This window comes from Amphiprion ocellaris, chromosome 10, assembly GCF_022539595.1.
Source record: "Amphiprion ocellaris isolate individual 3 ecotype Okinawa chromosome 10, ASM2253959v1, whole genome shotgun sequence".
Lineage (NCBI taxonomy): Eukaryota > Metazoa > Chordata > Actinopteri > Pomacentridae > Amphiprion > Amphiprion ocellaris.
The window spans coordinates 33,244,639-33,269,616 of NC_072775.1; the positions used below are offsets into that span (position 1 = coordinate 33,244,639).

The following is a 24,978-nucleotide window of genomic DNA, read 5'->3' on the forward strand; positions in this document are numbered from 1 at the left end:
GGGTGCATCATAGTGAGAAGAGAGGGAGATGAAGTGATGCACTCATCATGCCTAGTGCCGCCCATACAAGCCTGTGGGGGTTAAGGTTATATCTGGGGATGTTGCAGTTGGTCAGGTTCAGCAACGTTACGTTCCCAAAGAATGAGGTCAGCTGACTACCTGAAGATACTGAATGACCAGGTCTTTCCATCCATGGAGTTTTTCTTCCCTAATGACATGGACATGTTCCAAGATGACGAAGCAGGATTCATGGGGCTCACATTGAGATTGAGTGGATCAGGGAACATGAGACGTCATCTTCACACATGGATTGACCTCCACAGAGTCCAGACCTCAGCCCCATTGAGAATCTTTGGGATGTTCTAGAGAAGACTTTGCGAAGTGGTCCGACTCTCCATCATTAATGTAAGATCTTGGCAGCAAATGAATGCATCTCTGGACAGAAATAAATGCTGTGACATTGCAAGAGTTTATTAAATGATGCCACAGTGAATGTGTGTCATTCTCAGAGGTAAAGGTGGTCAAACAAAAAATTAGTGTGTGACTTTTTTGGGGGGGACGGGCAGTGTGTGTTGTGTTCATATCGAGTTAACATCGCTAACACAATATCTTCTCAGTGTTTATGCCGTTTCCATACAGATAAAATGCATTGGTCAGATAAAACTTTTAGTATAAATCAGATTTTTTCATGGCCATGAATTACTGTGACTTTACCTGTGTATACCTGTTTTTCAGAAGGACTATTGTAATATTGTTGACGTGATGCCAAGACAGCAGATGGAGATAACCTGTTCCAGCTGTTGGACAATACTTTACAAATGGCATCGATGTGGTTCATTTTGTGTCAAATCTTCAAATTTTTAGAACAAGTTCTGCTCAACTGTCTCTAATAAGTTTTATAGCAGAAAATATAAAATATTGATGTTTACAAATATATTTTGAAGCTTTTAGCTTTTAGCTTGATATATCAAAGACTTTAGGATATTATTTTTTTCAGAAAATTAAGCTTCAACCCACTTTCAGCATGTTTTTATTTTGTTCTATGTTTTTTTTTTTTGCAATATTGGACAAGTACAGGTTGAATTAAAATCTAAAAACAAAAGGAAGCCGGTGTAAAAAAAGAAAGAAAAAAATCCCATCTTTACATACTCATTAACCAAACAAACAGATTATGCAGAAATCAACTTGCACTGAAAACACTAAATTTAAAATTTAACATGCTGTTTGAAATGGATAGTTCATGAATTAAGCATTTCAAGCCAATCTTAGGTGGTCGAGCAGAAAGTTCCTGATGATCTGAGATGAAATAACCCAGGTAGAGACTTGAGTTTTGGACCATTTCATCCTGTTTAATGTTGAAGCTCGTCATAGTTTAGAGTGGACACGTAAACCATCCACATCAAGGATAGCTTAGTACCATGACAAGAAATGGAAGAGATCTAAAGCTGTGTGCAGATCATTGTTGTTTGGTGTGAAGACAGCAGACTCATCAGAGATCATTTCTCCACTAGATCTTATTTAATTGTTTTTACCTGAAACATCACAGCTGATTTTGAGTCTGTTCACAGCAGCTTGAATTAGATTTAGAGAAAAGTGGAGACAAACCAGTCTCAGAAAACTAATTCCAGAAGAATCTCTGAAAAACGTATTTTGAAAAACTCACACATTTATCAACAGTTTTACATCTAGAATACTGCTAGAAACAGTGAACTGAGTAAAAAGAAACATTTCACATTCATGTCTTTGTGTATTTATTTCGTTTTTTGCCTCTGCAGCCTTGCTGTGGATCAGAAAATGTAGAGTTTAGTTTCTTTCTGAAGGATGAAAAAAAAACCTAAAAATTCTGCTCGAAACTATGATCAGAGAGAGATGGAAAAGCATGAACAAGGCGGAACAAAAAAATATTCTCAACTCAGTGTTTCCTGTCGGGGCTTCACGATGTGACACCAGACGGAAGTAAACAAAAAAAATAATCCTCCAGCAGCGTTAGTTTTCCTGATGTGTGGACTGAGCTGGAGGACAGTTGTTTTGTCTCATCTCAGATCAATATTTGATCAGATGAAGTAAAGATGAGTTCAGTCCAGAATCTGAGAGAGTTGATCAACCAGCGACTAACTGCTGCTGCTGAAGAAATATTCACAGAGTTTGAGAAAACCATCGTCCAGTACGAGGAGGAGATCGATCGTCAGCGCAGACTGCTGGATAACATCTGGAAACCACAGATAACACAACACACAGCAGGTTTGTAGAACTGAGATGAACCAAGTGATGAATGAGACTCATGCAGGATCCTGATCAGAGCTCTGAGCTACATTTAGTTTTAGCTGCACAGTCAGAAATTACAGCTGCAGTTATTGTTCAGGAAGAAACAACCGTGTTGAAAGCGGAAATGTTTAGCATTTAACAGCTTGTATAAAACACAGGAGAACATGACTGAACTAGAAGATCGCAGTAAAAAGTGAGAAAATAAGCTCAGGGTTGCTTTGTGCTTAATTGATGCCTCTGAATGTAAACATCATGTAGTCTGAGAATTCTGTTGAGAATTTCAAATTTATTCTGGGATTTTATTGTTTCATTCAATATGTTTATTTAATCTACAGCGTTAGAGTATTTCTGGTGAATTGTGCAGAGGTTTGTCAGCAGCGGGCTCCTGCTGGTGGACTGAACTCATCACTAGATTTCAGTTTGTGATAAGAAACAACGTCATCAGCAAATCTGCTAATCGACTGCAACTTAGGATATACATTATGCAGCGGCTGACCCAGGTTTTAAACTGTTGTCTCAATGAACTGGTTGTTCAAAGTGTGGCCGTGAAAAAATAGAGTGCAACAAATACCTCTTGTCAGTGTTTACAGAACAATGAAAGGCAGTTTTAGCAGCTCTTTGAGTTAGATGATGACACTTTGCTCATATCAGTATGCAGCCTGAACCAGGGCGTAAACACTGATCAATGGCCATTGTCGTCAGATCTGCCTTCTTTAACCTGCTAAGGATAAATCAGGACCAGCTCTCCGTTTCTTAGGGTTAGATTCTATCTGCCTATTAGTGGTTTATCTAACAGGATTCAGCAGAATGATTAAGCTGGTGTCGAGGAATACTCGCCTAGGTTCTTACTGTCTACTTCCAAACGCTTTACCCTTCTTACTCTGATGTGCAGCCCAGCTAAGTAGCCTAAGTAACCAAGCAACCTATCAGTCACGTCTGTTAACGACAGCTTTCCTCTTATTTCTGTTTGCACTTGGTGATATTCCTAGGTTAGTTTTAGAGGTTAGGAACAGAAAACCTCAAGGGTAAGATTTTAAAATCACTGTTAGGACTAAAGCAACCTTTAGGAACCTCTTAGTTTTAATGCACACAATAGACTTAACTTTTTACTGGCATGCAAAGCATATGAATTATAAAAAATACATTAATCTTCTCTTTAAATGCAATATAGCGTTTTATTGAATAAATTCAGCAAGGGCATAGCATCAGTTTTGATTAGGCAATAACAATTATAATTAAAACAAATCAATTACACTAAGAATTATTAAAACTGAGCCTTTCTAAGTATCTTCTCTAATCAGTATATTTTGGGAGACAGAGAGAACGGGCAACTTGGCCTTAGCTGCCACGCCCGATGTCTGACCTGCGTCTGGACGAACTCAGTAGTGGATCTGGAAACCCCGTACAAGGTCTCTTTCGGTCCAAAAATTGTTGTTCCTCGGCAGGGGGAGCAGGAAAAGTCCCAAAAAAGCCAATCTTGGTCTTGCAGATGTCTTTAGGAGCAGAAGCTGGAACGGTGGTGAGGAAGCCCCGATGACCTGGGTAGATGAGCGGTGGTGGAAAGTCCCCAACTCTCCCGTCTCTCTGGGTGAGGGCAGCCTCCAGCTGTCGTCTCCGCTACCGTCTTCCCCTTTTCGGCTCAACGGCTGTTCTTCTTTCTTCTCTTCTTGGTGACTCTGTAGACCGACTGGAACTTTTCTTCATCAGCAGAGTTTGGTCTTCTTTTCTTGAACAAAGTCCGGAGAACTTTTCTTCCAGCGATGTCCTCAAAGAACTCTGGCAGGCTTAACCCAGTGTTAAGCCCCTCGACGTCTCCAACAACTCAGAGAACTCCGAGAACTCCGAATACTTTGTCTCTGTCTCCTCTTTTTATACAGTTATCTCTCAATACACACCCAGTGTCTGAGGGCTCAGTTGCCTAGTCATGGTGATTCATTGTCACATTCCCAATACACACACATTGAATATACTCTGATTACATTACATTTCAGAAGGATTACACATGATTTCTAATACCCATACTTGGGTCTGCATCCTGCATGAGATCATTGCACTTATTAACCATTACAAGGATTTACCATATTTGGAACAACATTTTGTAAGTCAAAATCATTGCCCTGTAGAGGCTAAGCATTGCTCAACATTGGGTAACACTCTAGTTCCTCTTTTCTAGTAAGTGCGCAGTTTAAAATCAACTTCCTCTTTTCAGACACAGTACTTGTCACACATAATCATTCCTTTAAATCACTGCATTTGCTTGATCACACAACATGCTTCACATTCAATATTTCAATCATGAACAAATCATTTTACTGTTAAACATTTCATAAAAGATCACCTGTTTAATCATTCACATCTATCTTATTCAAACACTTCAGTATTTCAAAAATAAGCCTCAGGTTACAAAAATCACTGCTCAGCTTAAGCATAATCACTTGGTTACATTATGTGGTTTCTTCAGATAGATCTTTATTGGTCTGCTGTTTTTGATGAACGTGCTTAGGGCTTTTGTTACCTCTTAACCGTGGTTGTTTCTGGGATCTCAAAACTAGGCCCCATTCGACACCCCCTTCTTGAGATCACAGGTAGCAACCACAGGTCACTACAGGTCGGTGTAGATCAGCTCGTCGTCATCTGGAGCATGTATGTCGAGCATATCATTTACTGGAACCAGGGCGTCATCGGTGCTGATGGTAACAACCTCTCCAATGATCTCTGGTTCTTCTTCGACGATGAATGGTGCTGGTGAACCCTCCCAGGCGTCGACGATACTCATATCGGCCAGGTCGAGATCAGCGAACCGCACTCTTGTTGCCCTCTCTGCCCCCGTGGATGGTTGGATTGGATCCGGTGTCGGTGTCACTTCATCCCCTGGGAGAGGTACGGGCCTCAATGTTGTCTCCAGTGCTTCCAACAGCTCGCGGAGTGTCTCATCTTGGGCCTGCTGTATCTCTGCCAAGGTAGTAGGTCGAGCAGGGACGTCTGCGCCCGGTTCCACAGTAGGATTGACCACTGCGACGGGTCGAGGTGATGGTGGCGGTCTCTGCCATGGCTGCCCTATGGCCACACATTTCCCATCGGCTAGGTGTGTGGTGGAGATGTACTTCTCACCCCAGAGTTGCCAAATCTTCAGGTAGACCGGGTAGTAGATGCCCTCCGGGTATTCTTGATACCAGGACTGGTAGTGCTCTGCAGAACACCACAATGGCTTGGCTGAGGCTTGAATCCCCAGGTGCTCACTCACGGAGATCTCCGGGAGTCGTACAGCCATTTTATCACACAGGACGCCGTCTGCAGAAGTGATGGGGAACGCGGCGTTGTAGCAGGTTTCACACCAAAAGGTTGGCTTCACATCCCAGAGACACTTCTTTTCTTCCAATGTAGCATTACACCTGACACAGGCAGCACTCTTCTGAAATTTTAAGCAGACATAGAAACTTTTCATTCTGTTACTTAGCATTTTTTAGCGTAGCAAGCAAGCAGGCAGGGTGACTTTTAGCTTTGTTTTAGTCAGCCCTGTCATTTTCTTTGGCGCGTCTTTGAGCCAGTGCACTCAACCAAGGCGACCGCAGAGGCAGAACCGGTGGAGTTCTCCCTGGGCTTCGAGCTCTTTCTTGATCCCGGGGGAAGAGAGCCTCGTACAACATGAACCAAACAACTGTGATTACCCCTCTTCTTTCTGGCAGCAGCCAATGCAGGACTGCTGCGATGCCCCAGCCCATGCCCCACAGCGTTATGGCGCCTAGCTTGAGCAGCCAACGCCTTCTTCCTCTTTCTTGCAGCGCCATTGTCATAGTTGTAAGATATGCCAGTAAGATGACTACTAGCACACCCTCGTAAGCTGCGCTGATCCACTTCAGGGCATCGTAGAACACAGCAGCAGAATCTAATCCTGCCCAGATGATTATGGCTGCCCCTTTTACCAGTCCTACCCGGGTCGTGTCAATTCTGGTGCGCCCCTGGATATAGGTCATGAATAGGGACAGGGTAAATTTGCCATGTTTCTTGTAGAGATTGATGAAGGCTATTTTTAAGAGCCCTAGGATCAAGGTGGTGACTCTTAATGGCTGATCTAGCGCCCATACGCCCATGCAGCAGTAGATGAGCCAGGTGAATTCAATCGCCCAGAACTCCACACATCCTTCGAAGCTTGCTCTATCGCAGGATAGAATGGAGTCACTTACATTGTAGCGAGTCAAGTTGGTATTTGGTGAGGGGGATGCCATGGTTCTTGTTTTCTTCGTAGGGTGTGGTCGCTCTCTTGTTCTGCTCTGGTTCTGTTGTCAGCGGTTTGAGTCCGGGGAGTGCAATGGCTAGGGCGCGTCGGTACTTCTCTTTTTACAGTTGAGTCCACGCCTCTTCCTGGAGGAGTGGTTTCAGAGGTCCCTCCCCCTTCTTGGCGTGGCCTTTCTTCTGGCAGGAAGTGAAGGCTGTCTGGACTCCGCCTTTCACGACTGCATAGATTATGACTATTGTGAGGATCACGGCCAATATCATCAGCAAATATGGCCACAGCCAGGTGAACAGGGTCTTGATCCAGCTTCCTACAACTGAAAACCCTTCTTCAATGGTCTCAACCACAGTTTCTACTGCAGTCTCGAACGTTCCTTTTACCTTCAACTTGGTCCTCTCCCACCAGGTGCATTCGTGCTCTTGTTTGCCTTGGCCGCAATGCATCCAGTGTTCTTCTGGCGAGTGACAGGTCCCGTTGTTGTAGATTCTATTGGGGCCCAACCACTCAAACCCCTTGATTTCTTTTCCCTCACAGAGGCTCTTTCTGAAGGCATGCCCCTCTGCTACTCCGATGGTGGGATCCGTCACATGTGGAATGATCTTTCCGTTGACTTCTTTTCTGTCCATCATCTGATGTCCTAGGATAGCTTTGGCGCACCCTACCCCTGTAGGGATAGCTCGTCTCCACTTTCCTTGCTGTTTAACCCATTTTACCTCTAACCCATAACTGGGATATTCTTCACCATAATGGCTCTGACAGTGGTCTTCCCATCCTGGAACCTCTTGGCAATGCTGTCTGGCTAGGCCGATGGTACAGGTCGTGTTGGCTTTATCGCACACCATACTCCATGGCCTTGGGCTGACGTAGGGTTCAGGTCGGCTCCATGGCCCCGGCCAAATGTCCTGGTCTCTGGAATAGACTGTAGCCAAATATTGATACCTTTACCCAGTAGTTGTTGGTTTGTGTTAGGCAGGGAACGACCCAGTCTCTGACTTCTTGCTTCTGCAGGCCCCACCAGGTAGAGGTCTCACTTCTGGTGTGTCCTTCTTTCCAGGCCTGTAGAATGCCCTTTACTGTCTTATTAGCCGTCAGTCCGCTGCAATTGTAGGTCCATGTGCCGTAGTACTTGGTCCATATTTGCCACAACGGACATCTGGGTGAAGCACCGTTACTCACGTACTCTTCCCCGTCCAGTGCTTCAACTGCTTTCTTAACTACACACTTGTCGATTTTTTCAAAGTCTCCGCTGGGAACTGTCATTAGCTCTGGTGGTGTAGGGAGCTTCTGGACATACATATCTGTCTGTATTGGTCCTGCTAGGCCCAGACCCGTTCGTGCATAGCCTCTCTGGAATGCTCCTCTGAAGTGCTTCAGTGGAACAATCCATAACCATGGCAAGGTGTCGTTGAGCCAATCTTCATGGTGCGCACGCGGCTGGGGTCCATACATGCCTTTGCTCACGTAGAACATCAAGTGTGTAGCTGGTGTAATTACCAAGTAATTCTGGGTTTTACATTCAGTGAGTACGTTCCAGTAACAAGGGTTCAAAACCATGAACTTGTTTTTTATACAGTCAACTATCAGCTCCTTGTGGCGTGATCGATAACTGCTACGGTCTCTTGGTTGGATATCAGGATCTACTACTTGTATGGTGGCTTTTTGAGTGGGTGTACTCACCACTGGTGCTGGTGTTACCGAGGCAGAGCTTATTTCTGTCACGATGGTGGTTGGAGGTTGGGTAGTATTTTTCAGGACATCTGTTTTTGTTGTAGGCTGTGAAATTTCACATGTGAAGTTGTAGTATCCCCAAAACATCCCTCCTAACGGGAGTATGGTGGTACAGGTCTCGTTCTTGAGGTGTGCTGCATACACAACTTCAGGTTTCCAGTATCCTTGCTTCGCATTTCCTGGCCATGAAACACAAGCTATCGTACAATACCATCGAGGGGTGTTCGATTCTGGCTGAATCCAATTACACTGACCTGACCTGGTACTGGTTCCATTTCTGACCCAGTATTGGATCCCTATCTCTGTTGGGTAGGTTTGCCATCCTTCTATCATCGTGGTCCCATTGGTCAGGTTCTCAGCTTGGATTAATTCTTTCCAGGTCAGCAGGGAGGTCTGGTTTTCAGTGGCGTTTGATCCTATCATCCCAATCCAGGTTCGGATGTCTTCAGTGATGTTCTGGCCGGCAGCCCTCTCTTGGATGGGTCCCAGCAGACTCATCACTTCCAACAGGGTCGTCTGGTTGGTGTTGTTCCCCCAGGCTTGTAGTTTAGGCAGGAACAAATTTCTTGGTTGTGCCTCTCCGCAGGTCTGGGTGAATCTCTTTGTAGCAGTGTAGTCGACTAGAGCATGGGCCTCTGTCCATGGTTCTTGTCCAACCACATATATTATTGCTAGGACCGCTACACATCCTAGCATTACTGCAAAAACTTTGATCGCTTGACATATCCAAATCCTTTTACCTTTCCGTGGTCGATGCCTGAGTTGTGGGTGCCGCTCGTCCGTCTTGAATTCTGTTTTTGGACTCATTGTTTCTTCCCTTTGCAAGGGAGGATGCGTTTCCTCGGCCGAAACCCTCTTGGTTGGGGTCGGGGTTTCTTCTTTCTCAAGGATATTACTTGAATAGGAGCTGGGTACAGTATGTTACCTTCTTCGTCCTCGACGACTCTTCCTTTGAGTAACTTGAGATAGAGTGGAGCGGGGTACTTATCTATTCTTGGGTCCAGCCCACGCCACACCCACTTCCACACTGCGACACGTAGTTCGTCTGGTTCTGGCAGGGGTCCTTCGCAGAGCCTTGTGAAACTGTTGTACTGATCCACTTTCAGCCCTAATCTGGCCTCGGCATAGGGGCTCAGTTGTTCGTCCGGGTGTTGGAGTGATCTTGCTGCGTCTCGCACTTGTGACAACTCGGCATACAGGGGTTCCCCTCTGTGTGTTACCAACTCCGTCACGAATATACGTCGGTCGTGTGGATACCAGCACCCTTGGTTGACGCGCAGCATGGCTCCTTCTCCTGTGGGAGGAAGTCGCTTGTTTCTGTCATAGTCTCCTGTGTACACCTCCTTCTCATAATGGATGGGACGCAGGTGCAGGGTCTGGTTCTCGATGACATACCTTCCTTTATGTGCTATCCGTCGTCTCTTCTGTCTGTGCATGTAGGGGCTGTTGGTCCAAATCACGAGTTCTCCCAATCTGATTTCAACATACTGGTCTCGCACAGAGTCAGCATAGTTAGGGCCCCAAACCACCGTGAACTGCTTTTGTGCTATGGAGAGATGGACCGCGTTTAAGATCCAGGGGGATGAGGGTGGACATACCGGTGTAGGCGCCCATCTCCAGCTTTTATTTCTTCTCCTCTCACTGTGCCTTTTCCGTGCACATTGGACGAAGTCTCCGTGTACTATCCACCTTAGGATGATTGTGCCCGACCCTGACTTTTCAAAGTCTTTATCTCTCCTATACTCAAAATTACTACAGAAATAGTTCACCGTTCCGTATCTCCCATTCTTGTATTGAAAATCCCTCTTGGGGTGAGTTAATTTTATCCTATCATTTTTTCCCTCTAAATATGGCTTCCCATATAAATCTTTCTTTTGTTCTTCTTCTAGCGGCACCTCCATACCTCAGGTCTTTTACTGCTGTTCTGGCTCGGGATTTTGCTTCTTTCGCCTGACTCTTCTGGCAGCTTCTTTTACTCTCAACCAAACACTCTCTTTGTCCTTCTCCCCCTTCTTGGGAGTAGAATCCTCTTCTGGCTTGGGTTCTTCTGCCTTGGATACGTCTGCACCCAACGAGAACACTCCCACGTATGGCACCATGACCATACGCACTCTCACTCTCACCGTCACCGATTGGTCCGGCCTTATGGGCGTGGCCGCCCTTGACACCCAGGAATTCACCACTTGGACACTCCCATCTCGGCGCCAGTCTTCCGGTGTGACGGTGAACACTGCTTCTTTCTCTTTGGTCCTCTGGCCTGGCTGCACCCAGGCATCTAGACCTGTAACAGTATAGGCTAGGTTTGTCCCCCTGGCACCTTCCTCCCTTGGGACTGGGACAGAATCTTTCAATGGGATGGATTGATCATTGAACACTTCAGCTACCAATCTTCCCCATGTTGTTAACTCCCATGGTCCTTCCCAGCCGTGGGCTTGTGCCATCTCTCTTTGAGGGTCTGGAATAGATTCCATACCTGACGTATACTTAGGCCCATCTGGGTCTCGATAAACTCTGAACACCAGGGGGACCTGTGTCGTTGCCAACGGTGGGGTCATCATCTCCGCGGTGGCAGGGTTGTAAGGCCAGGCCCTCTGGACTACTTTCCTCCATAAGGGTTGCTCCTGGTCTTTACCATCACTGCCTTGTATTGGTGGGTATAATGGTGGTGCTGATGGTTCTCCACTCTCTTGGTCTGGAATCTCAGGTACGTAAGCCGATGCTGCTGCTTCTCCCTCATCACCTGTAGTCTCGCTTAGCCCCAACGAGAGAAGTGGGTCGACCATCTTCCTCACCTGCCATCCCTCAGCCACTCCGGCCTGCGATAACTGCCCACATCTTCTCTGGAGGTTGCAGCTGCTGCAGAGGTGGAGGATCTCACCGTCCCACTGACAAACACATTCTGATACCTCTGGTTTCGACCCGCGTAGATCCCACTGGGTGATGATGATCAGTCTGGGCAACTTATCCATTCTGCATCTTCCGCAGATATATGCATCCATAACTTTGACCGGTTTAGGGTGCATATCCTTCATTTCTTTTCGTCTCGGTTTGACCTTTTCTGGCTTCTCATGCCCTGGTCCTTCCCATCTTAAGGGCAGTGTGGTCGGCTTCCAGCAGACTACACAGGCATTTTCTATCTTCTTCCATTCTAACATCTCTTTCTCATCTGACAGGAGTCCGCTTTTAGCATAGTCCAATTTCTTCAGAGCTCTGCCTGCCCAGAGTCCTGTTGCGCTTCTTCGCATGGCAACCACCCCTTTAATGTTGGCCACTTCAATGAAGGGTGGTAAGCCTTGTGTGCTCGTGGCCATGGTTTCTGGTTCTTGGTTTTCTTTAGTCTGGAACTGGCTTCAGCTGCTCCACTCCTTGGATTCCTCCTTTCTTTAGCAAAACTGTGTTGCTGTCTAATATTTGTTTTATAATGTCAGGTTTCTCGTATTTGGCTTTGACTGCGGTACCTGTGGGTGCGTCTCTTGCTCTGATCCAGACTCGTTGTCCGACCTGGAATGGTACCTTGGGACTTGGTGCTGCCATCTTATCATCGGAGCCCCGCCCTATTTCTTCTGACACAAAGGGGCGTCGATTCAGCTCTTCAGAGGGGGAGGGCCTGTCAGCTCGATGTCTGTCGTTCAGGGCCATCCCCACTTCGAGGGCCTTAGTGCTCCAGTCTTTTGAATTGGCGTTTTTCCCTATCCAATTCTTCACTAGCCCTATGGTGCGTTCCACCACCCCATTCGCTTGTGGTGTGTATGGTGGCGAGTAAACTCTCATCACTCCGTGTTGTTGGCACCATATGTCTACCTTAGCATTCTTGAAGTGTGTCCCATTATCGGTTCTGAGCTCTTTTGGCACTCCTAGGTTCCCACACGTCTGTTCTAGCATGCTAACCACACTATTGCCATTAGCTTTCTTCACTGGTTTAATAACCACATATCCTGACATAGAGTCCACTAGCACTAAAAGGTATTTCTCACCTCTCTTCCCTGTAACTCCTAGCGGGCCTGCCACGTCCATGCAGACAGATCCCCATGGAATAGTGCTCTTGATGGTGAGCCCATCTACTCGTTGCCCTCGGCGACCTGCGTTGTATCGACCACATACTTCACAAGCCCTCAGAACACGTCGTACATGGCGCTCTGGAATCCAAAGCTGCTGCTTTTCCAGTTCCCTACGTGTAGGAAGTATGCCCCCATGGCCCAGCGCTTCATGTACGGCCAGCACTACTTCTTCCACGTACTTCTCTGGGACTACCTTTCCTTTAGGTGTCTTGTCCCATTCCTCGATTCCAACAAAGACAATTTTCCTCATTTGGACAAAACGATCTACCTCATCGTTCCCCTTCCAATGGTCTCCCTCTTTGGTATGGGCCTTCTGGTGCATCACCTCGAGGTCCATGTTCATCCGAAGCTCGGCAATCTTCTTCCACAAGTCTCGGTGCGCTACTGTCTTCCCTTTAGCGGTCTCGAACCCATTTTCTTCCCAAATGGCGAGGTCTTCGTTCAGCGCTTGTGCACAATAAGAACTGTCAGTGATTATTCTGGCCCTTTTTACCTTCCTTTTCTCCATTTCCAGCAGTCCTTCTAGAACCGCCGTTACTTCACCTGCTTGTGCACTGCCTTCTGTTCTTCCCTTTTGCCGGTAGCGTTCCTTGTCTCCCTGCTTAAGGATGAAACCCCAATAGGCAGTGCTGTCAGGTCCTTTTCTTGATCCGTCGGTGTATAGGGCCCACTCGTACGGTTCCTTCTCTTCACCCTCTGGTTTGGCTGGTTTCTTGCTCACCGGTTGTGCTGGTCCAATTTCGAGGTCTGGATCTAATAGTATATCTTCCCATCTTCCCCATCTCGCATTGGTCGCTTTGGTACTTTCAACAGTGGCTTTCCTCAGGAACCGGTGTACCTGGCTTTGGGTGTTGACCTTGATACCTTGGCCTTGCGCTAGGTCCTTCAGGGCACTCCAGTATCTTGCCAGGACTGCCAATTCTTTTTCTTCTGGGGGATACTTCTTCTCTACTGAGGTCAGAGTGTAGCTCCACAGGGCAACTATGCCTGCTCCCTCGTTACTGACCTTAACCACTGCATCGTCTTCTTCACAACTCGTCTCAGCTACCAGCCTGGATGTTAGACTCCTGGGTTCCAACCTTAGGGCTCCTTGGATTGCCTTCTTCAGTTCTTCCAGATGATTTTGGTCCATGGCTGTCCAGAGATAGTCGCTCTTCTTCTCTTGACTCTTCTTTGGGTCCGTTCTTGGTTGGTAGGCCGGCCTGTTCTGCGTCGGTCTTGCAGGTTCTCTCGGTGCTGGCCTGTTGGGTAATGATCTCGGGCGTGCTTCAGGGTTCGACTGCCTTGCTCTTGGTGGAGCCTCTTGTGATGTCTTGACCTTAGGTGGTTGCTGTCGCGACTCCTTTTCCCTCTTTTCCTTGTAGTAGTTTCTCCTCAGATCCCATCTCTGTACTGCTGCATCAAGTTGAGCCAGATTAGCATCTAGCGGCATGGCGATGAACTCTATCTCATCTCTCTGGCCCTTCGTCAGGGCTCGCAGTGCCTTCACGAATTGCTGCGGGGCGACTTTCTTCTTAGCCTCGTGCCATATCTGGGTGAGAGTCTGTCCCTTGTCCAGCCTCGCTCGCGCTCTATTGAGCCAGGCTTCTGTGTCTTCAGCGTCTTCAAGCACTAGCCGGTTATACTGGTCTTGGGCTGACTCTCCCTCTTCGACTGGATGTCCTGTCGCATGGCTCAGCCACATCCTTCTGGCCTCTTCGTTGGTTGTCGCACTTTTGACCAACTGCCACTTGTCTTTCAGATAATCTGTTATGGGCTGACTTGGCTCCCGGTCAGTCACCAGCATCTTGATCTTTTTGAACTCGGTGAAGCCTTGGACTGGAGTCAACGCGCTCATAGGATTACTGGTGGCTCCCGCTGCAACTGCTGGAGGGTCTTCTCTTTGGGCCTGGTGATAGGGTCTCTCATCCGGTTCTTCATCAGCTGAGAAGTCCTCCATCATGGCCCTTTCCACTTCTTGTGCATAGCGATGGGCTGCTTTCTTCATTCTCCGGAGCATAACATCATGGGTTATTGCCGTGAAAGCTGTCCTGAAATTAGCCGTCAACTCTTTACAGGCTGCTAGGGACCCGTAGCTAGGCATCATCAATATGTTAGCCCACTCTCCCAGTGTTGCACTTACTGGCAGCGTCTTCTTGTCTTCTGGATGCTCGGCCCAGCCAAGTGGCACGTCGTAGCTGGTCTGACCGATTTCTGGCATGTATGCTTGCCTTTCATCTTTAGTTTTTATGGGCCCAAAGCTCAGGTCTCTTGCAATTCTCTCTGAGGCTCTTCTTACTGACTGCAGCACCACCGCTTTCTTCTCACCCTTTCTGGTGGCTGCTCGCATGTCCCTTGGGGGTTGGGGCGTCTGATGGATGACCGATTCCAGCGACTGGTCACCTTCGTCATCTTCGTCGACGCCTGCTTCGTCACTGCTCACCACGATTTCTTCTTCTGCTTCTTTTCGGCTGCTGCCAAGGTACTGCTGAGTTACCCCAGCTCCAGGGGTGATAGGTGAGATGGCTCGATCACGAACCTTGGGGGTCTTCGGCTCTTCTGTTTCCTTCGGGCCCTGCCTGGTGGTCTGCATGGCTAAGTAATCTCTCTCTGGTTGAGTGGTTTCTTCAGCCTCTTCTTGCTTCCGCAAGTACAGCCTCTGGACCACTGAGCCTGGAGTTGTTTCTGCTTTCCATGCTATCATGGGTTTGCTGGCTGGCCGGCCCTGGGTGTAGCTGTGCTCCTCCCAAGGTGTGCTCTGTGCCTGAGATGACTCACCGGGCGTGGATGCCAGTCTTCCCCTGCGGACCTTCGAAGCGTCAGCCTCTTCTTCCCTCTCTTCGGCCGACCCCCCGGTCTTCTTCCTTGCCTTTATGCCTCTCACCTCTTCTGCCGCTTTACAGGGTTTCAGGACTCGATCTCTTCGCTCTTTACCCTGAGCATGCGAAGTCATGATTACCAACTGCTTGATCTCATTGCAGAGTGGTTGCTCCATCAGCTGGCACCTCACTGCTCTGGTGGCTGCTTGCTCTGCCACCTCCCAAGGCAAAGTGTTGGACCTGATCCCGTCGATGCTGATTACCACTCTTCTGTAGCACAGCTCACTCGCCCTCTTCAGTCCCTTGGCTATGGCCTGTTGTAGCTTCTTTCTGTAGGCCTCAATTTCACTGTCTTCTTTGTACTCTTCCTCTATCACATGTACCACTGCGTGATAGTGCAGCTTTCCACCACTGGTTACTACCACAGACCTGGGCCCCTCTGGGCGTCTTCGGTTCTCTTCGCTGCATTCTTCAGCCTCTCTCTGGTAGCCTTCTCCTGCATTTCTCCGCAGGGCCTTTCTGAAAGTGGTATTTCTGACCTTTAGGGTTGAGGAGGTTATTACCAGTAGAACGTCTGCATGCTGCCCCCATGGGTCCCCTTCGATGTAGTAGGCTGCTGCTCCCATCTGGTTGTGGAACTTGTTCCCTCCTTCTGGTAGTGGTGGCAACTCGGCGAGGGCCCGGTCAGCCCTACTCCAGGCTGCTTCTTCTGCTTCCAGGCCCTTCTTGCGCTTCTCACTGTAAGCTTTGTTAAACTTTTTTAGTGCTTGGACTGCCTCTTCTGTCGCCTGTGCTCGGGCTCTGGTGTCTGGGGTCAGATGGCTGAGGTCCCACGTTGGACTTGGGCAGGGCGTTTGAGCTGGAGGGTTCCATCCGCTGGGTCCGGGATTTGGGCTGCGCTCGTCTCCGTCAGGTGCTTCGCCTTCCCAGTCGCCTTCCTCATCACTTCCTTGGTTTCCCACCTGGTCGTCTGGCTCCTCTTCCTCCGACTCCGAAGCTGAATCCTGCCTCGTACAAGTACTCTCTCGGTCTTCTTCGGCGGGCAGCCCTTCGCTTCTGGCCTGATACTGATGCATCACTTTCAGATGTTTTCTCAGGTCTTGTTGGATAGAGGTGGCTCTTACTTTGTTGGAAACCAGGACGGCTGTCAGCCCGGTTTCTTTGGCCAACGCCTTTACTATGGGGTCGTAGCTTGCAGAAGGACTCACCAGCGCAGTCGCCTTGGACATGGGGGCTGCTCGTAGCACCTCCACCAGGTAGTTCGACCACCACATCAACCAATCTTCTACTTCTTGCTTCTTCTTGGGCGGCTTGGCAGGACACTTCAGCACCACTTGCCACTGGTTGTCAACGAACCCCTTGGAGGTGTAGGAGCTGTCTTTTTGGAGGCTCTCTTGCATTTGTGCCTTCAACTCTTCTGTTGCCAGGCTCGGGTTGAAGCCCTGCACATGTTGCTTCACTGCATCTTCCCAGGTGCTCCATCCGTCTCCTGCTAGCACAATCTGGTACCTGTAGGTTGGAGATTTCTTCGGGGTTGGTGCCCTTTTCTTTGCTTCTTCCAGGAACTCTTGGATTCTGGTTTGCTCTACCTCGTCTTGAAGTACCTCTTCTAACTCGTCTTCTTCAGCTGTACGAGCCTCGGTATCTGGTACCCCTGTGATATCAGGAATCGTCGGCCCGGCGCCCTCGTTGTGGCCCTGGTCGCTGACTTCCATGATCTTTGTCTTTGTCTTTGTCTTCACGAGTCGTCTGCTCCTTCAAAGCCTCTCGTAGGACCTTTGAGTAGGGATGAATGCAGACTCGGTTGGGCTACTCCGCTGCGGCCCTTGGAGATGATCTGGTCTCCTCGTCGCTGCGGCTTTGTCCTGCGGTGCTCCGTCGCACTTCTCTGCAGGGGTGGTGATCCTGAGTTCCCTCTCAGTCAATCACTTCTCGGCTGTGGATCTTTGGACGGAAGAAACTGCCTTTTCTTCTCCAATCTCCACCCGTCAGGTTCTGGTGACGACTCTAGAAGCCGCCCTGGCTCCCAGAATCTTCTTCTTGACACTGCTGGATTAGCAGTGCCCACCCAGGGACGCCATGTCGTCAGATCTGCCTTCTTTAACCTGCTAAGGATAAATCAGGACCAGCTCTCCGTTTCTTAGGGTTAGATTCTATCTGCCTATTAGTGGTTTATCTAACAGGATTCAGCAGAATGATTAAGCTGGTGTCGAGGAATACTCGCCTAGGTTCTTACTGTCTACTTCCAAACGCTTTACCCTTCTTACTCTGATGTGCAGCCCAGCTAAGTAGCCTAAGTAACCAAGCAACCTATCAGTCACGTCTGTTAACGACAGCTTTCCTCTTATTTCTGTTTGCACTTGGTGATATTCCTAGGTTAGTTTTAGAGGTTAGGAACAGAAAACCTCAAGGGTAAGATTTTAAAATCACTGTTAGGACTAAAGCAACCTTTAGGAACCTCTTAGTTTTAATGCACACAATAGACTTAACTTTTTACTGGCATGCAAAGCATATGAATTATAAAAAATACATTAATCTTCTCTTTAAATGCAATATAGCGTTTTATTGAATAAATTCAGCAAGGGCATAGCATCAGTTTTGATTAGGCAATAACAATTATAATTAAAACAAATCAATTACACTAAGAATTATTAAAACTGAGCCTTTCTAAGTATCTTCTCTAATCATTAAATTTTGGGAGACAGAGAGAACGGGCAACTTGGCCTTAGCTGCCACGCCCGATGTCTGACCTGCGTCTGGATGAACTCAGTAGTGGATCTGGAAACCCCGTACAAGGTCTCTTTCGGTCCAAAAATTGTTGTTCCTCGGCAGGGGGAGCAGGAAAAGTCCCAAAAAAGCCAATCTTGGTCTTGCAGATGTCTTTAGAAGCAGAAGCTGGAACGGTGGTGAGGAAGCCCCGATGACCTGGGCAGATGAACGGTGGTGGAAAGTCCCCGACTCTCCCGTCTCTCTGGGTGAGGGCAGCCTCCAGCTGTCGTCTCCGATACCGTCTTCCCCTCTTTGGCTCGGCGGCTGTTCTTCTTTCTTCTCTTCTTGGTGACTCTGTAGACCGACTGGAACTTTTCTTCATCAGCAGAGTTTGGTCTTCTTTTCTTGAACAAAGTCCGGAGAACTTTTCTTCCAGCGATGTCCTCAAAGAACTCTGGCAGGCTTAACCCAGTGTTAAGCCCCTCGACGTCTCCAACAACTCAGAGAACTCCGAGAACTCCGAATACTTTGTCTCTGTCTCCTCTTTTTATACAGTTATCTCTCAATACACACCCAGTGTCTGAGGGCTCAGTTGCCTAGTCATGGTGATTCATTGTCACATTCCCAATACACACACATTGAATATACTCTGATTACATTACATTTCAGAAGGATTACACATGATTTCTAATACCCATACTTGGGACTGCATCCTGCATGAGATCATTGCACTTATTAACCATTACAAGGATTTACCATATTTGGAACAACATTTTGTAAGTCAAAATCATTGCCCTGTAGAGGCTAAGCATTGCTCAACATTGGGTAACACTCTAGTTCCTCTTTTCTAGTAAGTGCGCAGTTTAAAATCAACTTCCTCTTTTCAGACACAGTACTTGTCACACATAATCATTCCTTTAAATCACTGCATTTGCTTGATCACACAACATGCTTCACATTCAATATTTCAATCATGAACAAATCATTTTACTGTTAAACATTTCATAAAAGATCACCTGTTTAATCATTCACATCTATCTTATTCAAACACTTCAGTATTTCAAAAATAAGCCTCAGGTTACAAAAATCACTGCTCAGCTTAAGCATAATCACTTGGTTACATTATGTGGTTTCTTCAGATAGATCTTTATTGGTCTGCTGTTTTTGATGAACGTGCTTAGGGCTTTTGTTACCTCTTAACCGTGGTTGTTTCTGGGATCTCAAAACTAGGCCCCATTCGACACCATCAACAGTCTCTGAACATTTTAATATGCTTGAACTCAATGAAGTGGAACAACAGCATTAGTCTCATGATATTGTTGCCACACCTTGCATGTCCTGAATTGGATTCCTTGTGATTTTTTAAGTTGCATTGTTTCAAACTGAGATTTTGATTTGAATTTGGTTCCTTGTTCAGCACTAGTCAATGATGTTGCAAATTCAAGCTGTCCTTTTTGTGTGGCAGTCATCCTTTTGATTGTCAAGTGGGAATGCTTCAACATATGTTTTAAATCTAAGATGCAGTGTAGAATAAACTGAAGCAGGAAAATCAAATCACAATATCTGTCAGAAAATGTGATATTTTCCTTAAATCAATCAGCCCTGGTTAAAATCGCAGTATAGATGTATGATTTTCACCTCCTGGAGGCCTTAATTTGAAGATTTTACAGTCATGTCTAACAAGGATGAGACTCTGGAGTTGCTGCACAAGTCTCTGGAGGCATCGCGTATCTCATCTGGCCTGGGAATGCCTCAGGTTCCTCCAGGAGAAACTGGAGAATGTTGCTGAGTAGAGGGACGTCTGGAATGCCCTGCTTAGCTCCCACAGCCCACTTCATGGATGGATGGATGGATGGATGGATGGATGTGCTTTATTATCATCACAATAACTTTTTTGATTGTGTCCCATTGTCACCCCAGATCTCGCTCAACAACATGTTTGTAAGGAGAGGTGGGTTCTCGCTGAGCAGAAGGTCTGTAACCAGGAGAGGAACTCCAGTCTGGACCAGGAGGACCCAGAGCTTCCACAGATTAAAGAGGAGCAGGAGGAACTCTGCAGCAGTCTGGATGGACAGCAGCTTGTACCGGCTCATGAGACACATGCCTTTATGCTGATTCAGTGCAAGTCGAAATGTGAACAATTATCCAGAGAAATATTTAGAATCTTTGAAAAAACTGTTGTCCAATATGAGGAGAAGGTCGATCGCCAGCGCAGACAGCTGGATATCATCTGGAAACCCAAAATGAAGTTACACTCAATGGGTATGTAAAACTTGAAAGGTCTTAATGATCTAACAAATAGCTATGAGTCATGTATGATCCTCATCAATGCTCTGTTTTAATTCAGTGTTTTCCTTTGGGATACCTTACCTTGTCTTTAGTTATTTTGTTGTTGTCATACAGATGAAAACTGGGCTGTTTACTATAAATATATTTTGACCTCAGTCACTCGTCTGATTTTAATTTAAATGACAGATCATTTGGCCTGATTTTCTGAGGTTTGGCATTGAAATCTATCCATCTTTAGTTTTACATTAGTACTTGCCAGGAAGCTTTTATTGCATTACAGTATGCTAATGAGTAATCTTAACTTTACCCCACTGTCCTCTCTGCTCACGTGTTGTTAGCATCAAATTCAAAACGAGCACCAAAAAAACTAAAATTTCTCATTTGATATGTCGTTATTGTATTGTTTTCATATAAATGGAAGGAATAAATGATTTACAAATCATCACATTCTGTTTTATTCCACATTTTACTCAGCATCCAAAACTTTTTTTTGGAACAGGGTTGTATGAAAATTACAGCTATGAAACTTTGACTTCTAGTTTTACTAGAGATGTCTTAAAAAAAACACTTAGTCCGCTCTTTGTAAAACACTGTTACAGAGTGATGCATGTACCACCTCATAAACAATCTTAGTTAGTCAAAGCATTGTCAATGCCTGTTTTTCCACCAATTTACAGAGACACAAACCTGACAACAGCAAAAGTTCATTTTGTTCTGTCATGACAATAAGTCAGGGAATTACAGATAGAATAATTATAGCTGATTACATCTGCTTCTGATCATTTTACCCAGCAACAGTGACAATCCTGATCAACTAAAAGTGGAAAGCTGCTGTCTCAATATTTTGTTGACTGATCTTTGTGAGGAGGAGTGCCAGAACTGAAGTGTCACTCAGTCTGGTGCTCCCAAATAGTAAGTCTTTTGTCACACCTTGGTAATGTTTTAAGTTTGTGTGTATGTATTCAGCTGTAGATTAGCATGGCTGACCTTTCTTGTGCTGCTTTGTAACTCTAGAGCTCACACAGCAACACGTCTGTATGGAGGAAGAGGTTCTCACTGAGCAACAATTCTGCAATCAGCAAATGAACCCCAATCTGGACCACGAGGACTCAAAGCCCCCATGGATTAAAGAGGAACAGGAAGACATCTGCACCAGTGTTTTCCAGGAGGACACAGAGCCTCTGCAGATTAAAAAGGAACAGGAGGAACTCTGCACCAGTGTTGACATGGAAGACTCAGATCCTTCAGCAACTAAAGAAGAACAGGAGGAACTCTGCACCAGTATTGACCAGGAGGAGCCAGAACTTCCACAGATTAAAGAGGAACAGGATGAAGTCTGTACCAGTCAGGAGAGAGAGCAGCTTGTACTGAAGCAAGAGATTGATATCTTTGTTGTGAGTCCTGCTTATGAGGAAAGTGACCACAGTGAGCCAGAACCAAACAGTGACCAGTTCCTCTCTCACAACTCTCCTGTCACATTGAAGCAAAAGAAGAGAAACGGCAGTCATAGTAACAATGTAGACAACTCTCCAGTGTCAGAGAGTCAGTGTGATACTGACACGGGGAAAAAGTCTGTAAAATGTGGTATTTGTGGAAAGACCTTTAAGTTTATGTGCTATTTAAAGAAACATTATCTTAGTCACACAGGTGAGAAGCCGTACACTTGCGAAACTTGTGGGACATGTTTTAGTCAAAGTGGTAGTTTAAAACTCCACATGATCACGCACACTGGTGAGAAACCGTATCCATGCGAAATATGTGGGAAAAATTTCACTTTAAGTCGTAGTTTGAAAATCCACATGAGACTGCACACAGGTGAGAAGCCATATCCTTGTGAAACATGTGGGAAAAGTTTCACCTTAAGTCATGGTTTAAAGAACCATATGAGAATCCACACAGGCGAGAAGCCATATGCCTGTGAAATATGTGGGAAAAGTTTCAATTATAGTGCTTACCTGAAAGTCCACATGACATCGCACACAGGTGAGAAGCCATACAGCTGTACCTTCTGTGAAAAAAGATTTTGTTACCCATCAGCACTTAGAAAACACATTAGAATACACACAGGTGAGAGACCGTAGTCCTGAGGAGAAAAGTCTTAGGAAAAGTATTATTTTGTTGCGCCACATGAAAACTCATACAGATAAAAAGTCGCAGTCCTGAGGCATTTTTGGGAATCAAGCTTAAAACAACTTGTACGAATTGGTCATATTTTTAAAAAAAATCATGTTTCAGATTAAAAGCATTTTCAGACTGTGCTTCAGGAACGATCCTGTGATTTTGTTGCTTGTCAAACTGTGACAGACGTTATATTTCCCGAACCTGGTTCTGCTGTAACGCCACACCCTATTTAATTTTATTCTTTTTCGCTTGTTTGTTTTCTGGATCCTAAAATGAGTGAGAGTAACGATTGTCTTTTCCTTGCAATGAATATGATTTGCTGAATTATTGCATAGAATTAGTGCAGAGTTTAAACATGGTTGATAAAACACTCTGCGCAAATTTATCCCAAACTGATGCACTTAAGTTAACTGACAAATTTAAGGCTGAAGAACTTCCGAGTTCACCATAGTAGAGGTTGGTATAGTATTTAAAGCAAAACGTAAATTATATACAGTGTAATGTATATTTCCATAAGCATGAGCTTGAGGCCCGTTCAGGAAAATGTATGAGAGCTTTGGTTAGAAAAGGGGATGTTATTTTGCATGCAGAACATTTGTCCAACTTCAACTCAGGAGTGTGGTAGAGCCAAATCCCCTACAAGAGAATCATAAATAGATCACAACTAATCCTGTAAATACAGTAAAAACAGTACATGTACAATTAGCAAAGGCAGCCCTGTGTTAAACCATTATCACTGTGAGGCTACACTTGCTGTGTATTTGCTCAGTTACCGTTCTGCAGTTTTTGCTGTGCAGATTCCTGTTGCTGCCGATCGGAGGAAGCCGGTCACTTCTTTGTTCTCCCTGCAGGGTTAGCAGCTCAGCGCTAACTGGCACCACTGCTCCCAAAAAAGCTGACATTGTGATATTTTGTTTTTCGCTAATGTGCACAGCTTCATTAAAAATGCACTCATTTTTACATGACTTGATAGTACTGTCTGGAAAAACTTAAATAATTGATTTTGTAGGGGGATGCAGGTGCTTCTGCCTGGAAAAAGAATAAATGAAAAGCTGCTAAATGGATTTTCACTGTGAAGATTGCTTTGAGTGCAAACTGGAACCTTTTTCATATGGTGTAACTTTAGCAAAGGCATCTGGAGAATTTTTTTTTTTTTTTTTTGCCTTGGATGACATTCATGTCTTGCTTTGTACTGTTCATAAGGAGCCCTATAGTGCTGATACAAAATGTAAAAAAAAAAATCAGTCATGTTGCCTCATCTTATGCCAACAGTTGCAAGTATATGTTTGTGACCAACCTTGATCATAATGAGTGTTTTGATCATTATTAAGGTCACACTTAGCCTGTTTATCACAATTATTCATTGAATGTATAGAATATATTTTTTATTGCACTTTCACATTTAAATAAACAGAGCGATGCTTTCACTACCATGTTGTGTTACATTCCAGTTCATGTACAAATCTGCATCAAAGGCACAGTCTGAACAAAACAAAACACCTCACTTGCTAAAGATCTGTTATTATTAATGGACCACTATAACCAATACCTTACAAATGGCATCAGAGTGGGTCATTTTACATGAAATCACCAATTTTTTAGAACTATTTCTGTTGGACTATTACCAATTTGCCTGAAAGATAAGATGTTATTGAAATTGTAGTTTCCAGTTTTAGTTTGACATATCAAAGACTTTAAATTTCAACCCATTTTCAACATTTTCTTTTACATGTTAAAATATGAGTCTATGTTCAATGCATCAATATCTCTGGAACTCCTAAAGATAAAAGACTGAAATTTCAGCTGTTATTTCTCATCATTGATTGAATCTGCAAATACTGGACAAGTAGATCAAATAATACGTTATTATGGGTGAGTTAAAATATTCTTTAAATTGAAGTCGTCATCTTTGAGCTCACAGTAACCCAAAAAAACTGACAAAGCAGAAGTCAACCATCGATGTTTTCTGACCCACATGTCGTTGCATATCACAGTAACAACAACCAAAACATACAGAATACGTTTTATCATTAAACACTTGGTCACCAAAATGAAAAGAAAGTTACATTTGTTGTTTTTCCTAACAGATTTAGCAGGTATGAAAAGCTGAGTTCAGGAGTTTGGAAATGGCTCTCCAAATGTAACAAAGCACATCATGTTGTTTTCAGTTCGCTGGACATCACATATTCAGCTTCATGCATTGCCCTGATACTTACTGGAACAGACACTTGAAGATGAACTCAAACAGGCCTTTCTTTCTACCTTCAGAGACATTTTCATCCAAACATACGAAGGTACATCAAAAAGTTCCCAACGTCAACAGAAAATGGCAAAACAGATACACTGTTGCATTTTTTCCAGATAGTCTCCTTTAACCTGAATGTGTTTGGTCTGCTGATGTTACAGCTTCTCCATCCCTTCGTGGAAGAAGGTCACATCTTGAGCCTCCAAATACTCCTCAGCAGCATGGATGACTTCTTCAACGCTGGCAGCCATGCAAGAGGGATTTCAGTTTGGGAAACAGAAGTCGGATGGAGCAGGTTTGGTGAGGAAGGTTCATCCCTGCTTCTGCCACCGGTGCTGTGTGGATGAACACATTGTCCTGGAGCAACAGCAAACTTTTGGGTTTTTGTGTACAGTGAGGTGAGGCTTCATAGTGGACAGTTATGCACCAAACTGGGAGTTAGGCCTCTTGTTTCTAGGTGAAGCTGAGAACTTTTTGAAGTTCCCTCATAGTTTCCAATTTAAATGTGAAAAAACATGCTCTACTTGATAA

General features: G+C 45.4%; 2 protein-coding genes across 2 annotated transcripts; one reads left to right on the plus strand and one right to left on the minus strand.

The window, feature by feature from the left end:
- Positions 1–3,415: 3,415 nt before the first annotated feature.
- LOC129349842 (uncharacterized) lies at positions 3,416–19,053 on the minus strand. Its single transcript, XM_055014530.1, has 2 exons — positions 17,834–19,053; positions 3,416–5,677 (listed from the first exon to the last, which is right to left on the minus strand). Exon 2 carries the CDS (start codon positions 5,534–5,536, stop codon positions 4,868–4,870), a length of 669 nt encoding a protein of 222 aa, XP_054870505.1. The 5' UTR covers positions 5,537–5,677; positions 17,834–19,053; the 3' UTR covers positions 3,416–4,867.
- Positions 19,054–19,917: 864 nt separating this feature from the next.
- On the plus strand, positions 19,918–22,339 carry LOC118471481 (zinc finger protein 664-like). The gene is made up of 3 exons (XM_055014524.1): positions 19,918–20,054; positions 20,874–20,993; positions 21,096–22,339. Exon 3 carries the CDS (start codon positions 21,119–21,121, stop codon positions 22,160–22,162), a length of 1,044 nt encoding a protein of 347 aa, XP_054870499.1. The 5' UTR covers positions 19,918–20,054; positions 20,874–20,993; positions 21,096–21,118; the 3' UTR covers positions 22,163–22,339.
- Positions 22,340–24,978: the final 2,639 nt, after the last annotated feature.

What these genes read in the sequence shown, in the direction of transcription:
- LOC129349842 (XM_055014530.1), bottom strand. Translation starts at nt 5,536, where the DNA reads ATGGCTGTACGACTCCCGGAGATCTCCGTGAGTGAGCACCTGGGGATT.
- LOC118471481 (XM_055014524.1), top strand. Translation starts at nt 21,119, where the DNA reads ATGGAGGAAGAGGTTCTCACTGAGCAACAATTCTGCAATCAGCAAATG.